This window comes from Scyliorhinus canicula, chromosome 1, assembly GCF_902713615.1.
Source record: "Scyliorhinus canicula chromosome 1, sScyCan1.1, whole genome shotgun sequence".
Lineage (NCBI taxonomy): Eukaryota > Metazoa > Chordata > Chondrichthyes > Carcharhiniformes > Scyliorhinidae > Scyliorhinus > Scyliorhinus canicula.
This window is the reverse complement of record NC_052146.1, coordinates 49,927,658-49,943,817: the sequence shown is the minus strand read 5'-3', so window position 1 is coordinate 49,943,817 and position 16,160 is coordinate 49,927,658. Positions and strand designations below refer to the sequence as shown.

Here is a 16,160-nt window from a genome sequence, read left to right as displayed (position 1 = left end):
AGATCATCCACAACATTGAACTCCTGGCCTTAATTCCTATCTTTGGCCTAGGAAACAAAATAAATTAACCTTCTCAGAGAGGGGAAGAATGTTCATTTATCTTTTTCTCATGCCTGCTCATCTTTGATAACATCACCCTCTTCCTCCTTGTTGTTTCCATTTTTGCACTGAAAGGGCCATTGATACTTCAATGAGACATTAACATTTCTGAGGCACTAAATAACCCTTTCTCTTGAGCCTTATATTAATAATATTCACGTTTATCAATTGCGTAGAGTTGCACCAAGTTGAAAGGTTCCAACACCAGATTACCAGTTTTGGACGATCGTTCAAAACATTACAAAGTTATATTTCATTTATTTTTATGATCCAATGTATAGTCGACTCTTAATTTAATGTTGCTTAATTTTTGAAAATTTGCAACCACTATATTCTCTCTGCTGTTGTGATTATTTCACTTACTTCAGATTATTGATCATTTTAGTGTAAATATCAATTTGCATTTGTTGTAGACCTAGTTCAATTTCCTTTTACGTTTTCTTCTCCTTCAACGCGTTTAATTAATATAATTTATTGCACCAAATACAAATATAAAACAGCTTGCTTTAACCCTTTCGCAGGAATGAAAATATTAATATAAAAATATCCCATTTTTGGAAGTTTTTATAAGGCAACATTTATAGAAATTTATAAGACTGCAGAAAGTTCTTATACTTTTTTTTAAAGGATCAACTTAACATGGCCAATCCACCTAACGTGAACATCTTTGAGTTCTGGGGGTGAAACCCACGCAGAATGACCAAACTCCACACAGACAGTGACCCGCGGCCAGGATCAAACCCGGGTCCTCAGTGCCATAGGCAGCAGTGCTAACCACTGCGTCAACGTGCCGCCCTGCTCTTATACTCAGTATTTCTTGCATTAGTCCATGCAACCTTTCTCTAAAAGGTAAATAAAAATGATCTAATTATGAGTTGGACAAATGTAAACATAATACATACCATTAGTCTCATATCCCCAAATGAATGAAGATCGTTGCAAAGGACTGTCACTAAATTCAGCACAGCAGACACAAGTTATACCTGTATGTTGCATTTTTGCAGAAGGGAAATCAAGATGCCCTGTACTTCTTTTATAAGAAGGATCGCAATTTACGATTACAACCCTCGTCATCTGATTCCACAATGAGCATCCGAGAGTCACGTGATCATACCAAAGAGCAAAACACTTTTCTTGTTCACTGATCTGTGCATGTGGTTAATTTGTCTACTTGAGTGAAACTTTCTTGAACCTGTGATGGTTAAGACAACATGTACTGCAGCTGTGCCACAACAATGTGAAAAGATCAATGCTTTGTGATAAATCATATAATTTCAGCAACACTGTTCAAAATGCAAACTCTGCTGGTAAAATACAAACGGATTCCAGAATAACAACATGAAAAGGACTTCAGATTGCTGTGTACCAAACAGGAAATATTTTTTTATGCTGCTAACCCACAAAACGCTACTTCAGTGTGGTAATCTATTTTCTTTATTCATTGGTTATAGATTAATGAAGTGAAAAAACAGAAGTAAATTAATATCACAATCAGAAAATGGAAACAGTTTAAATGTCTTCAGTAGTGCAACACTGAACATAAAGTGATTTTGAATTTTTATTTGCAGCTTATTTTTTTGGGTATTTATAAATCAAAAGGTGAAGTACACATTACAGCTGCACAGCTATACATATTCATCAGAAAGCTTTTTTCCACCGACCAGTAAAAAGGCAGTGCCTCTCCCAGTGATTCCTTATTTTAAGCATTTATTAAGCCTCACCCCATCAGGGTTTCCACCTGCCAGAAAAAGTCAAATTGAAGTGATATGAAACAACGTACGACTGAAATGTGAAAACTTCAAATTTCTCTTTTAAAAAACCTGTTCATCCTTGGTATCTCTAGTCAAGTATCACTGCAGGCTTCCAGTTTTATTTTAAGAGAAAACTATTGTCACTCAGAGACCAAACATTAGTAATGGGAGAGCTGTAGTGTTTGAGGGAGTGAGTAACTAAAACGGCCATAAAGTAGCATCAAACGGTAGCATCAAATAATCAAGCACGCACAATCATTGCAGTATTTCAACAATATCACATTTGAAATCCTTGGCAACTTACATGCTCAAACGATAACCCGCCAGTTACTGATTTAGGAGGAAAATGTATCTCCAGATGTGTACACTTTGAAGCTACTTGTAGCACAACCATATGACCTTGCTCACTGCAAAGGACAAAGAAAATCTCAAAATCTCTGCTGACGGCTGTCTACAGTTCTTGATATTAGTCACATTCCTCTACCAAAATTGTTACTTTGATGTTTTCCTATTTGTTGTAATGATTATTGCAGGTGATATCTGATGTATTGGGTTTTTTTCTGCTTTCACCAGTTACACTGCCCCATAATTTTTCTATTCTAAAACTAGGCAGACTGTTACATTATTCACTAGCTATACCACAGAGCCAAATATTATTTATTTGAAAATAGAGAAATTACATCCCAAAGAGACAATGAGACAGACTTTGCTCTCAGCAAACTGTTCATTGCACTTTGGACTATGGGGTTTTGCAATGTAATGCACTAAACTCGAGAGTCAAAGCATTGTGCCGCCCTCTACAGGAGAACGCGATCTGTGTAAAGCAGCCAAATTAACTACATCTCCTTAACCGATCAGATTCAAGAATAGTTAACAAGCAGAGCAGAATCTGAACCAGGAAGTGTTGGTGAATTACGGAAAGCAAAATAGGAAGAGGGAAAAAAATGTGATTACACAAATAAGTTCAAAAGGTTGAAAGTAAACCAACAAAAATTAAAATTTTAAGAATGAGACTTCAGGCTTGTAAAATTAATTTTCAGTTCCAGAGCGGTTATTTGACAATTATTAAGATTATGGTGCTATTGAAAACCTTTCTGGTAGATTTAGTGGATATTTAGCGTGAAATGACAGAAACTCCAGACTGTTTCATCTATTTTAAAGCCGAATCTCTTGTCGAGGTACCAGTATATCACAGCTTCTTAGGGGCACAGCATCTTGGGACAGCAACTTCCTGATTTCCAAATTGAATTGAGTATGTGCAACCATAGGAGGTCCAACTTAGACTTTAATAGCAATGAGCAGCGAATCTTGCCCATATGTTCTGGGGTTGTGAGGAGTTGGAGAACTTTGGGGAGGCGGTATTCGAGGACTTATTGAGGATTGTAGGGGTTGAGATGAAGCAGAAACCTATATTGGCAAACTTTGGGGTGAGGGAGGTGCTGGAGCTGCTGGCGAGGAAGGAGGCCGATGTCGTGGCCTTTGTCTTTCTGATTGCCCGGCGACAGAAACTTTTGAATTGGAGGTCGGCCAAGCTGCCGTGGTTGCAGCATGGTTGGGAGAATTGTACGTGTTTCTCAGGGTGGAGAAAATCAAACTTGCCCTCGGTGTCAGAGGAGGGCTTCGAGGTATGGTGAAGGCTGTTCATGGCTATAATTGAGGAGTTGTTTGGCGCGGAGGGGGGTTGTAAATGGGGAAAACGTACAAACTGTACACTCTGTTGGATGTTAAGGTTGTGTTATTATTTTGAATTTGTTTGGAATAAAAGATCTTTAAAAAATAGCGATGAGCACCATGGTGCAAGCGGTTATGCAACATGAGTGACGTTGTATAGCCATGTGTTTCTCAGCACTATGAGCACCGGGAAACAAGCAGCTAAACGTGCTCGCTATGGGACTTTGTTCCCAATTAGTTGAATTGAGCCCTATATTTCACTACTTTGCAATAATTCTATCTGGAAGAGTTCTGTCCTTTTGCAGTATGTTGCAATATAAACAATAACATAAGGAACTGGGTATTCCATAAGTACTTTCAAGGTTTTTCATCACCACAACGTGTTCACCCAAACTAACTGAACAAAAGCTATCTCTGTTGTCAGTAGTAGCATTCCTATGCAAAATGAGTTTGAGCACTTTAAATGCAGTTCCCAGAAGTTAAAGGCTAAACATGATACCAATTTTTAATTTCACCAAGGAGGCAGAGTTTGGTTGGTGCTTTGGGAACAGGTTGCGATGTGCTACAGGAAGCTTTACTCTGCATCTCCAAAATCCCGGCAAGTGTTGACACCGCCGTCAAAACCGGTGTGAGCGACGCCGGCGTCAACGGGCCGCCAGGCCCAGTTATTCTCCCCTTCCTCGAGGGCTAGAACGGCGTTGGAGTGCTGTGCGCTGCTCCAGCGCCGAAAGCCGGCCCTTCACAGCCGGCGCAGGACCGCGCATGCGCGCCATGGCCGTCTCCACGCCGGCCCCCAGGCAACATGGCATCGCGTCGGGCCCCCTACAGGGGAGGGCCCCCCCCCCCCCCCCCCCCCCCGGAGTCAGCTCCTCCTGCCCCTCCCCCCCCCACCAGGAAGGCCCCCGCCGGCAGAACGTCAAGGTCGCGCCGGGTAAGACCAAACGTGAATGACACCGGTGAGACTCGGCGGGCACGGACCGTCAAGCACAGAAAATTGCCGCGGGGGCCGCTTTCAACGGCCCCCGACCAGCGCCGTGGCGACTGTGCCGGCACGATTGGCACCGATTCTCCAAGAATCGGCAGCCCAGCGTCGGAGCGGAGTGGCGGGATTCGCGCGCCCACCCGCCGATTCTCCGACCCGGCACGGGCTCGGAGAATTCCGCCCGTTATACCTGACACTGGAATTCTTGATGTGAATGAACTACAAACAGTAGAAGAACTACTGTTCTAATAATAAGTATCTCTGTGATGGTGCCAGGCACTTTTTATGAGGCAGTGATAGACTTAAGGCACAACGGTGGGGTGATTTCTGAAGAATGATTAACAATAACTGAAGGTTTTAAACTGCAGTAAGATAAATTTGAAAATTTGCAATTCACCTTAGGTTTACTACAACATAGAGCCAAAGAACAGGATTCTTATTAATATTTTAATAAAAATAATAACAGGTAATCTATCTGCTTTTATGTAGACACTACTACTCCGGGACAGCTGCCTTCCATTCAAAGATGATTGAATCTGTCGGATTTCATAATTCCTTCAGCAATTTGGATGCTACTCAAAACTGAATGCATGTTGCAACAAGTGCAATGAATTCACTATAAAACACCCTGGGCGGGATTCTCTCAGCCCATGTCAGGCCAGGCATGAATCGCGTGACGCCGCCCTGACGCCGGTCCGCCGATTCTCTGTGGAGCGGAGAATTAGCGCCGACATGGTCTGCGCGGCCCCGGAGCGGCCCCCCAGCGATTCTCCACCCGGTATGGGCCGAGAAGCCGCACAGAAAATCCAAGTCCCGCCATCACCATCCACGTGTGGTCTTACCCGGCGGGATCTCGGCATGCATGCATCTGAGGGTGGCCTGGTGGGGGGGAAGGGATGTCCGACCCCGGGGGGGGGGGGGGGGGGGGGTGCTCTGCTGTGGCCTGGCCCGCGATCGGGGCCCACTGATCGGCAAGCCAGCCTCTCGGGCTGGGAGCCCCTTTTGCTCCATGCCAGTCCCTGTAGCCCTACGCCATGTTGCGTCGGGGCCGGCGTGGAGAAGGGAGCCACTGCGTATGCATGCATTGGCTCCTGTCGCATTGTGCATGAGCGCATTGGTGCCAGTCGCAGTGCGCAGACCCGCGGTGCCCATTTGACCCCAGCATTGGCAGCTGGAGCGGTGTGGGACGCTCCAGGGGCGTGCTGACCCCTGCAGGGGTCAGAATCGCTGCTCCTGAGGGCATATTGACGTCATTGTGAAACGCGAAGGCGTTTACGACGGCGTCAACACTTAGCCTCAGGTTCAGAGAATCTCGCCCCCTATACTGTCAAGACATAAATAGATTTAATATGAACCATGATTAAATGGAGGGAGAAAAACAGACATATGAAAAGAAATGACTGAAATTTGTAATTACTTTATTGAGAAGGTTGTGTGTCGTTCCTAGTAAGTTGTAAGTTATGATCACCACAATGTGTACAAATTTAAAACCAAATTTGTTGCACCAAACAGAAATATAAAATGGCATTCGATTTCTCGGCCACCAGTTCAATCGCTGTTTCTACCAAGTGGTCGTAAAAGGAGTGCAGACTTCCGGTTGCGGCCATGTGGAGCTAAGCCGCACGTTCGGCGGCTCCCGCTTTCATCGGACATTTGGGCTCTTTTTAGGGCCCGTAACGGCGCTTGTCTGACTTTTCCCGGTGTGGGAAGGTAACAGCAACATTTCCCTGCTGGTGGATGGATTGGACCAGGAGCGGGGCTGTTAAAAAAGCGGCATTGGAGCAGAGAATGGTGCGAGGGAGGAAGACCAAGATGGCGGCGGGTGGGGAACCGGCAGCGTGGATGCAGTCGCCGCAGGAGCTGCTCCACCGCTGCTTCAGGGAGCTTAAGGCTGAGTTTCTGGAACCGCTAAAGGCCTCATTCGACAAGCTCCTGGTGACCCAGACGTGCCAAGGGGCGGAGATTCGTGAGATCCGACAAAAGGCCTCGGAGACGAGGATGAGATCCTAGGCCTGGCGGAGAAGGTGGAGGCGCACTAGGCGCTCCACAAGAAATGGCAGGCGAGGCTCAAGGAATTGAAGAACTGCTCGCGGAGGAAGAATCTGCGGATCCTGGGCCTCCCGGAGGGGCTGGAGGGATCGGACCTGGGGGCCTATGTGGTCACCATGCTGAACTCGCTGATGGGAGTGGGGTCCTTCCAAGGGCCCTTGGAGCTGGAGGGGGCCCACCGGATGCTGGTGAGGAAGCCCAAGCCCAGCAAGCCGCCAAGGGCGGTGCTGGTGCGGTTCCACCGGTTCGCGGATTGAGAACGTGTACTCAGGTGTGCCAAGAAGGAGCGGAGCAGCAGGTGGGAGAATGCGGAGGTCCGAATCTACCAGGACTGGAGCGCGGAGGTGGCGAGGAAAAAGGCCGGTTATAACCGGACGAAAGCAGTGCTGCACAGGAGAGGATTGAAGTTTGGCATGTTACAGCCGGCGAGCCCTTGGGTCACCCATAAAGGCCGTCATCATTACTTTGACTCACCGGCGGAGGCCTGGACTTTTGTTCAGGCCGAAAAGCTGGACTCAGACTGAGGGTTGGGGGTTGGTCGGGGATTGTTGTATAGTGTTTTGGGTTTTTCTTTCCTTGTTCCTTTGTTTCTTGGGGAGTTTGTGGGATGTTTTGTAGGCCTGTCGGACGGGCTCGGGGAGGGGGGTAGGTGTTTGGCTGGGAGGGGTTGAGGGTCGGTGAAGGTGGACGGGGCCTCGGAGGAGGGTAGGGCGACCTGGGGAGTTTGGGCCTGGAAAGGGAGCTGCGCCAGAGGGGGCGGGGCCGGCCGAGTGGGTGGCGCGGGCTTTTTTCCCGCGCTATGGGCTTAGGGGCGGGGCTAAAGTTGGAAGCGCGGGCTTTTTCCCGTGCTGGGGCCGGAACGGGAGGGACTGTGCTTGTTGTTGGGCAGGGAGGGAAGGAGCAGTATTACACCGGGGGGGGGGGGGGGGTCGTTGGAGTGGCGGGAGCGGCTGGGGTCAGCTGACTTACGGGGGTACCATGGGGGGAGCAACGCAGCTAGGGGGAAGCCTAGCTGGGGGGGGGGGGGGGTACCGGGTTGCTGCTGGAAGGGCCAAAGGGGAACTGAGGCTTTGCCACTGTGGGGAACGAGCAATGCGGGGGACGCAGGCACATGGCTGGCCTAGGAAGAGCTATGGCTGATTGGCGCCGGGGGGGGGGGGGGGCATAGCTCCCTGATTCGGCTGGTTACCTGGAATGTAAGGGGACTGAATGGACCGGTCAAGCGGGCCCAGGTGTTTGCGCATCTGAAGGGGCTGAGGGCGGATGTGGCCATGCTCCAGGAGACGCACCTTAGGGTGATGGATCAGGTAAGGTTGAGAAAGGGGTGGGTTGGGCAAGTGTTCCATTCGGGTTTAGATGCGAAGAACCGAGGGGTGGCGATTTTGGTGGGGAAGAGAGTGTTGTTTAAGGCGTTGAGTGTGGTGGCGGATAGCGGTGGCAGATATGTGATGGTAAGCGGTAAGTTCCAGGGGGAGCGGGTGATGTTGGTCAATGTGTATGCCCTGAACTGGGACAATGCGGGCTTCATGCGGCGTATGTTGGGCTGGATTCCTGACCTTGAGACAGGGGGTTTAATAATGGGAGGGGATTTTAACACAGTGCTGGACCCAGCACTCGACCGCTCTAGGTCCAGGACGGGTAGGAGGCCGGCGGCGGCCAAAGTGCTGAGGGGGTTCATGGACCAGATGGGAGGGGTGGATCCTTGGAGATTTATGAGGCCGGGGGTTAGGGAATTCTCGTTCTTCTCCCATGTCCACAAGGCTTACTCCCGGATTGACTTTTTGTTTTGAGCAGGGCGTTGATTCCGAGGGTGGAAGGTGCGGAATACTCGGGGATAGCCATTTCAGACCACGCTCCGCATTGGGTAGACCTTGAGTTGGGGGAGGGGAGGGACCAACATCCGATGTTAGAGGTGGGGTTGCTGGCGGACGAAGAGGCGTGCGGGCGGGTCTGGAGGTGTATAGAGGGGTACCTAGATATTAACGATAATGTGGAGGTGCAGGTGGGGGTGGTCTGGGAGGCGCTGAAGGCGGTGGTTAGGGGGGAGCTGATCTCCATCAGGGCACATAGGGAGAGGGGGGAGAGGAGAGAGAGGGAGAGGCTGGTGGAAGAGATGGTGAGGGTGGACAGGTGGTACACGGAGGTCCCGGAGGAAGGGCTGCTGAGGAAGCGACGTAGCCTCCAAGCGGAGTTCGATCTATTGACCACCAGGAAGGCAGAGGCGCAGTGGAGGAGGGCGCAGGGGGCGGTATATGAATATGGGGAAAACGCGAGTCGGGTGCTGGCGCACCAGCTCCAGAAGCGGGAGGCGGCGAGGGAGATAGGGGAGTTAGGGATGGAGGAGGGTGTTTGGTACGAAGTGCGAGGGGCATCAACGGGGTTTTTAGGACTTTTTATGAGGAACTATACCGGTCAGCTCCCCCAGTGGGGGAGGGAGGGATGGACTGCTTTCTGGGCAAGCTAAGGTTTCCGAGAGTGGAGGAGGAGCAGGTGGTGGGGTTGGAGGTGCCAGTTGGACTGGAGGAGCTGTTTAACGCGATGGGGAGCATGCAGACAGGGAAGGCACCAGGGCCCGATGGGTTCCCGGTTGAATTCTATAAGAAGTTTTCAGACCTGTTGGGCCTGCCGCTAGTTAGGACTTTTAATGAGGCAAGGGAGGGGGGTGCTTTGCCCCCGACGATGTCTAGGACGCTGATCTCACTGATCCTGAAGCGGGATAAAGATCCCCTTCAGTGCGGGTCATATGGACCGATTTCGCTCCTGAATGTGGATGCAAAACTGCTAGCAAAGATATTGGCCAGGAGGGTGGAGGTCGTCGTGCCGCAGGTCATACACGAGGATCAAACGGGTTTTGTGAAGGGGAGGCAGTTGAATGCTAATGTATGAAGGCTTCTGAATGTCATAATGATGCTGGCAGTGGAAGGGGAGGCGGAGATACTGGCAGCGATGGATGCGGAGAAGGCCTTTGATAGGGTGGAGTGGGGATACCTTTGGGAGGTGTTGAAAAGGTTTGGGTTTGGAGAGGGATTTGTTAGGTGGGTGAGGCTGCTGTATGAGGCCCCGGTGGCAAGTATGGCTACGAATGGGAGGAGGTCGGAGAATTTTCGACTGTACCGGGGGACGAGGCAGGGGTGCCCCCAGTCTCCCCTGCTCTTTGCGCTAGCGATCGAACCCCTGGCCATGGCGCTGAGGGAGTCGAGGAACTGAAGGGGGATAGTGCGGGGGGAGGAGCATCGGCTGTCATTATACGCGGATGACCTACTGTTGTTCGTGGTGGATCCAGTTGGGGGGGATGCCGGAGGTGATGAGGATTCTTAGGGAGTTCGGGGACTTCTCCGGGTATAAGCTCAACATGGGGAAGAGCGAGCTGTTCGTAGTACATCCGGGGGGCAACGAGAGAAGGATTGGGGAGCTCCTGCTGAAAAGTTTCAAGTACCTGGGGGTCCAGGTAGCCAGGAGCTGGGGGGCCCAAGACAAGCTCAACTTTACGAGGCTGGAGGAGTTTAGGAGGTGGGATGTGTTGCCACTCTCCCTAGCGGACAGGGTCCAGTCTGTCAAAATGACGGTGCACCCGACGTTTTTGTTCCTCTTCCAGTGCCTCCCTATCATGATTCCTAAGGCTTTCTTCAGGCGGGTCAATAGGAGTATTATGGGGTTTGTGTGGTCACAGAAGACCCCGAGGGTGAGGAGGGTGTTCCTGGAGCAGGGTAGGGATATGGGAGGGTTGATGTTGCCCAACCTATGTGGGTACTACTGGGCTGCCAACGTGGCGATGATATGTAGGTGGGTAATGGAGGGGGAAGGGGCGGCATGGAAGAGGCTGGAGGCAGCGTCCTGTATGGGCACGAGCTTGGAGGCGCTAGTGACGACGCCGTTGCCGCTCCCCCCAACAAGATATACTACAATTCCAGTGGTGGCGGCTACCCTCAAAATTTGGGGGCAGTGGAGGCGGCATAGGGGGGAGGTGAAGGCTTCAGTCTGGTCCCCGATACGGGGGGACCACCGGTTTGTACCAGGGAGAATGGACGGAGGGTTTCTGAGCTGGCACAGGGCAGGTATCAGGCGGGTGGGGGACCTTTTTCTCGATGGGAAGTTTGCGACCCTAGAGGAGCTGGAGGGGAGGTTTGGCCTTCCCATAGGGAACACCTTCAGATACATGCAGGTAAGAGGGGCAGCATGGTGGCGCAGTGGGTTAGCACTGCTGCCTCACGGCGCTGAGGGCCCAGGTTCGATCCTGGCTCTGGGTCACTGTCCGTGTGGAGTTTGCACATTCTCCCCGTGTTTGCGTGGGTTCTGCCCCCACAACCCAAAGGTGGCAGCATGGTAGCATTGTGGATAGCACAATTGCTTCACCGCTCCAGGGTCCCAGGTTCGATTCTGGCTTGGTCACTGTCTGTGTGGAGTCTGCACATCCTCCCCGTGTGTGCGTGGGTTTCCTCTGGGTGCTCCGGTTTCCTCCCACAGTTCAAAGATGTGCAGGTTAGGTGGATTGGCCATGATAAATTGTCCTTAGTGTCCAAAATTGCCCTTAGTGTTGGGTGGGGTTACTGGGTTATGGGGATAGGGTGGAGGTGTTGACCTTGGGTAGGGTGCTCTTTCCAAGAGCCGGTGCAGACTCGATGGGCCGAATGGCCTCCTTCTGCACTGTAAATTCTATGTGCAGGGTAGGTGGATTGAACACGCTAAATTGCCCCTTAATTGGAAAAAATTAATTGGGTACTCTAAATTTATTTTTTTAAATACATGCAGGTACGGGCGTTTGTCAGGCGGCAGGTGGCGGAGTTTCCACTGCTGCCGTCAAGGGGGGGTTCAGGACAGGGTGCTCTTGGGGACGTGGGTTGGTGAGGGGAGGATTTCGGCAGTCTACCAAGTGATGCAAGAGGGGGAGGAGGCCTTGGTGGAGGAGCTGAAAGGTAAGTGGGAGGAGGAGCTGGGAGAGGAGATCGACGAGGGGACGTGGGCGGATGCTCTGGGGAGGGTGAATTACTCCTCGTCCTGCGCGAGGCTCAGTTTAATTCAATTTAAGGTGCTGCATAGGGTGCACATGATTGGGGCTGAGCCGGTTCTTTGGGAGAGGGGACAGATGTGTCAGATGTTCAGGGATCCCAGCAAACCACACCCACATGTTTTGGGCGTGCCCTGCGCTGGAGGGGCATTATGGAGACGCTGTCAAGGGTGGTTGGGTTTGTTTTTTCCTTTATTGGGTATGTGTATTTGTTCTCATGTTAATTATTTTGGTTAATTTATTGTTTCTGTATTGGGGGGGGGGCTACTGTTATTTTTAATTTTAATTTTTCTTCTGTTTTTGTTGGTTGAAACTTGTTGAAAATTTGAATAAAAATTATTGTTTTTAAAAAGTAAAAGGAGTGCAATGTAAAGACAATGTAAAAGCTGAAACTTTGTGAAGCTGTGAATTCTCTGGCAAGTTCTCAACCAGAAATGCAGTTTTACATTTTGACTTTAAATTAAATCTTTAAAAATTGTAAAAGGTATGAATTACATTGTAAATGGCAGAACCCTTAAGAACATTAACATACAGAGGGATGTGGGCATGCAGGTCCACAGTTCCCTAAAAGTGGCAACATAGGTGGCCATGGTGATTAAGAAGTCATATGGCGACTTCCGGTGGCGGCAATGCGGAGCTAAGCTGCACATTCGGCAGCTCCCGCTTTTTTTGGACTTTCGGGCTCTTTTAAGAGCCTGCAACGGCGCTGCAACGGCCAGTGTGCTCAGCAGCCGGTGGATGGACTGGACACGCAGTGAAGTGGTCCAAAAATCGGTTTTACCTCAGAGAATGGCGAGAGGCAGAAAAGGCAAGATGGCGGCGGGCGGGGAAGCAGCAGCGGCGTGGCAGCAGTGGGCGCGGGAGCAACAGGAGCTGCTTCAGCGCTCCTTCAAGGAGCTCAAAGCCGAGATTTTGGAGCCGTTTAAGGCCTCGCTGGACAAACTGGTGGCGACTCAGACGGCTCAGGCCGGGGAGATTCGGGAGCTGCGGCACAAGGCTTCGGAGAATGTCTTTTAATAATTTTTGAATGCACCATCGTCTTCTTCCCAATTTCTTTCAGTAGATAGAGGTTACCTTGCAGCTGTTTTGACCTCATCCTTGTATTGCTAAGTAACAACATTGCAATCAATATAATTTACAACATCAGCGTGTCCTTGCTTATAAGATATCAAGCATTCCTATGGATACAGGATGGGGGAGGGAAGAGAGTTGGATAAACACTTGCCATCCTTCACAGCATGCATGTCAGCTTTCACTTATTTAGACGATATTCTAATTGGTCAAAGTAGAAACAGAAAAATGTTGCAGAGGCAAAAGAAAAAACCCTGATGGAAATAGACACACTAAGATATGGTAAATTATTCTAATGACCAAAATAAGCTGCTTGGAGTTATTGACAAGATCAAATAAAAGCTGGAGCATGAAATTCAATGTCAATAAATTTGAGATAGTAATTTTGTTTTCAAAAAATTGAATGGGGTAAAGCTAGGTGGTGTGGAAGAGCAGAGAATGTGGATGCTTGTGGTTCCCAATACATTAAAAGCAGCACAGCAAGTGGAGAAGGCCATTAAGAAAATGTTCAAAGGAACATTTGGCTTATTATGCAGGAACTGAAGGTTCTGAAAGTGTTATGGTGAATCTATACAACACCACATAGGATTATTGTGTGCGGTTTTTGACTCTATCATACAGGAAGGATGTTGAGGCAATATAGAAACGACAGCGCGGATTCACTGGGATGCCACCTAAAATACATGATTTCACACAAAGGTTTGTGAGGCAGTGAAATGCACTTTCAGAGTTTGAGAGTTATTGATAGAGGCAAAAATTACAAAAACACTGAAGAATAAACAATTAGAAGAGAGGAGAATAAGTCTGCACATCAACTGGACTGATTGGATTGAATGGTCTGTTTTTGTGGAGGGGTATCATTTCTTTGCAAATGCTATATAAATTGGAGTATCTAAGCACTCCAAGCATATGACCTAGCACGCAAACTTCAAAGACAGAATGCTAAAAAGTTTGCTGCAGGGTTTTTTTTTTGAGTACAAAGGAAACTGCACAATACGCTTTAAATGCATAGCTCATAGCATGAATACAGACCGAAACAAACATTTTAGTTAACCTAAGATTGTTAGCTACAAAACATAGTTTTCTTGAAAAAAAATTTGCAGTAAGTTATTTATCCCAATCCCAATGAAGAATCTAGATTAGTAAATGTCTGCACTTAATTAACCAGCTCCACTAAGACAATGTCATTGGTAAGTTACTCCCCAACATGTATTTTGAAATAAACTTCACCCTCCATTTTTTTGCCTCAACATAATTAACTAGCTCTAGACCTCTGGATTGCCATTTTTTACATTTTGAGTCGACTGATTGGAGGGTGAAAAGAGGATGTGTGGAATAAGAAAGACAATTGTTACTGAGTCATTATCATATGTCTCTAACTGGCCACTTCTTGCTTGACGTTACCAAAGCTTGGGTGGAGGTGAACCACATGTAGCTAATGTGCTGTTGAACAAGATATGCATTTGATGGAGTCGAAGAAAAGATTAACAGCTATGGCGGGATCTTCCCCTCAGTGCACAGACTTGGCAAAAAAGATTTGGGGGCAGGGTTTTCGCTGTCACTGTGGCAGAGTGAGGCCTGACAGAGCTAGTAAGGTCAGCTCCACAGAGAGCCAACTTTAAAATGCGCCCGATCTGCAATAAAAATAAACTCTCTTCCCCCCCCTCACAACGGGGCTCCCCAGAAGACCCGCCCTGGCACTGCCATCCTGTCAGGGACAGTGCCAACCTGTGCCAGGCTGGACATGTCTCTTTCCCCTTGACATCCTTGGCAAGTTCCCGTCGACTGGTTCGCTTTTTTAGATACCAGTTGTAAACCTTGCCAACATGAGATGTCACATCTGTGAGGTATGATTACTCAGTGAGGTGGGAAATAATATGGGTAGGACGCCCCATAATGATATTTAAATTTATTAAAATGTATTGAAATGAGCCATTCTGTCATTGGTGAGAGGTGGGGAAAATCAGTAAACAAGATTTTGCCATTGAGAATCTCGTTTCCCGACTCTCGTGGGATTTTGCGCCCATGTCACCATGTACGCTGATGGCTAATTCAGGGTCAAAATTCCGTCCCAAGGAGGGCGGCATGTGGCGTAGTGGTTAGCATTGGGACTGCAGCGCTGAGGACCCGGGTTCAAATCCCGGCCCTGGGTCACTGTCCGTGTGGACATTCTCCACATTCTCCCCATGTCTGTGTGGGTTTCACCCCCACAACCCAAAGATGTGCAGGTTAGGTGGATTGGCCACACTAAACTGCCCCTTAATTGGAAAAAATAATAATTGGGTACTCTAACTTTGTTTTTAAAAATTCTGCCCCATGTTGGTTAATAAAAAAGTACAATGTATTATGATAATTGATGGAAACTTAACCAGGTTAGTGCTGAAAGTACAATAAAGCACCATTTAAACTGCGGCCTTTGGATGAATGCCCTTGCTGCCTGAAGTTGGCAGATCAGGCACGGAAACCAGTGGGCAAATCCCACACTTTACTGATCCTGGCATAAATTCCACTGTCAGGGATTTTAGATGCACATCGTGAGAGTTAGCATAAATCCAGTCGGCGAAATTCTCCGCCTCGCGCTGCCAGTAGAGGAGTCCCGGTGATGCGGAGAATCCCACATTAGTGAAGAAAACGGGACCCGTTTCCGATGCTGCAGTCCTCGGCTGCCGGAGGGCTCGAGTTTCACGCCCCATGCCAGCGCATTAATACCCATTTGCATCCAATTAGCGGGCCGGGCACCAAATTCTCATGGCCCGCTTGATTCTCCGGTCCTCTGGACCAGGAATCACGTGGGCAAGGATTACTACAGGTATGGACAAATGTGGCTCTGACTTGGTGGACACACACATAGCTGTCAGCTTTGCTTAATTCGCCTTCCTTTACGCTTGAGTAACTCTGAAGTGCTCTAAACACAATGTTTATAAACATTGCTTTCCAATCACCCCTTTTCACAGCCAGTGATTTTGAAGTGGTCAGCTGGACTCTCTTTGAAGTTTGCAAACATTGTGGCTAGAGGACTCAACCATGAAGGAAGATGTGTGTCAATCACTACCTAGTAAGGGAAATGAATGAATAGTTTGCAGCTCCATGATCTGAGGGGTTTAAACACAGCTGACTAGTTTCTCTTTCCAGTATATGACAAGTGGTGCTTCCTGTGTCTGAGCCAGCAGGTGTATGCCAAGGTGAGTGTTACAACAGTAATTTTCTTTTCACTGTCTCTGTCTGGACTGCTTCCAGACAGGGGTCTCTTTTCTGGGGAGGGGGCTTCCCGACAAGGGTCTCTTTTCTGGGGGATCATCTTTATTTAGGGGATCTCTGGGAGCCCCTTTATTTAGGGGTCTCTGCAGGGGGGTCTCCTTATTTATGGGTCCCAGGAGGCCCAGTTGGTCGTGTCACCCCATACTTGGGAGAAGGGGGGGACCCAGAAAATTTGGGTGTGAGGGTCTGAATTGCGATGCATGGGGCAAGGGGTTAATTGCAATGTGGCCTGTCACGAGACCTCACTGCCGTGCCACCAGCTCAAAATGGTGGC

General features: G+C 48.9%; 1 protein-coding gene across 3 annotated transcripts in view; it reads right to left on the bottom strand.

Moving 5' to 3' along the window:
* The window catches only part of tpcn1 (two pore segment channel 1), a 146,057-nt gene that overhangs the window by 107,881 nt on the left and 22,016 nt on the right, over positions 1–16,160 (bottom strand). Inside the window, exon 1 of one of the 3 annotated variants that reach the window (XR_005459927.1) lies at positions 1,002–1,147. The exons of 1 other annotated variant lie outside the window; for it this stretch is intronic. Coding sequence is in view for 1 of the 2 variants with exons in the window: in XM_038790543.1 (XP_038646471.1) it covers positions 1,002–1,095 (94 nt within the window). In the remaining variant the exon portion in view is untranslated. Of the gene's footprint in view, positions 1–1,001; positions 1,148–16,160 lie in introns of those variants that run through there. One more of the 3 variants, XM_038790543.1, reaches the window with a different exon arrangement.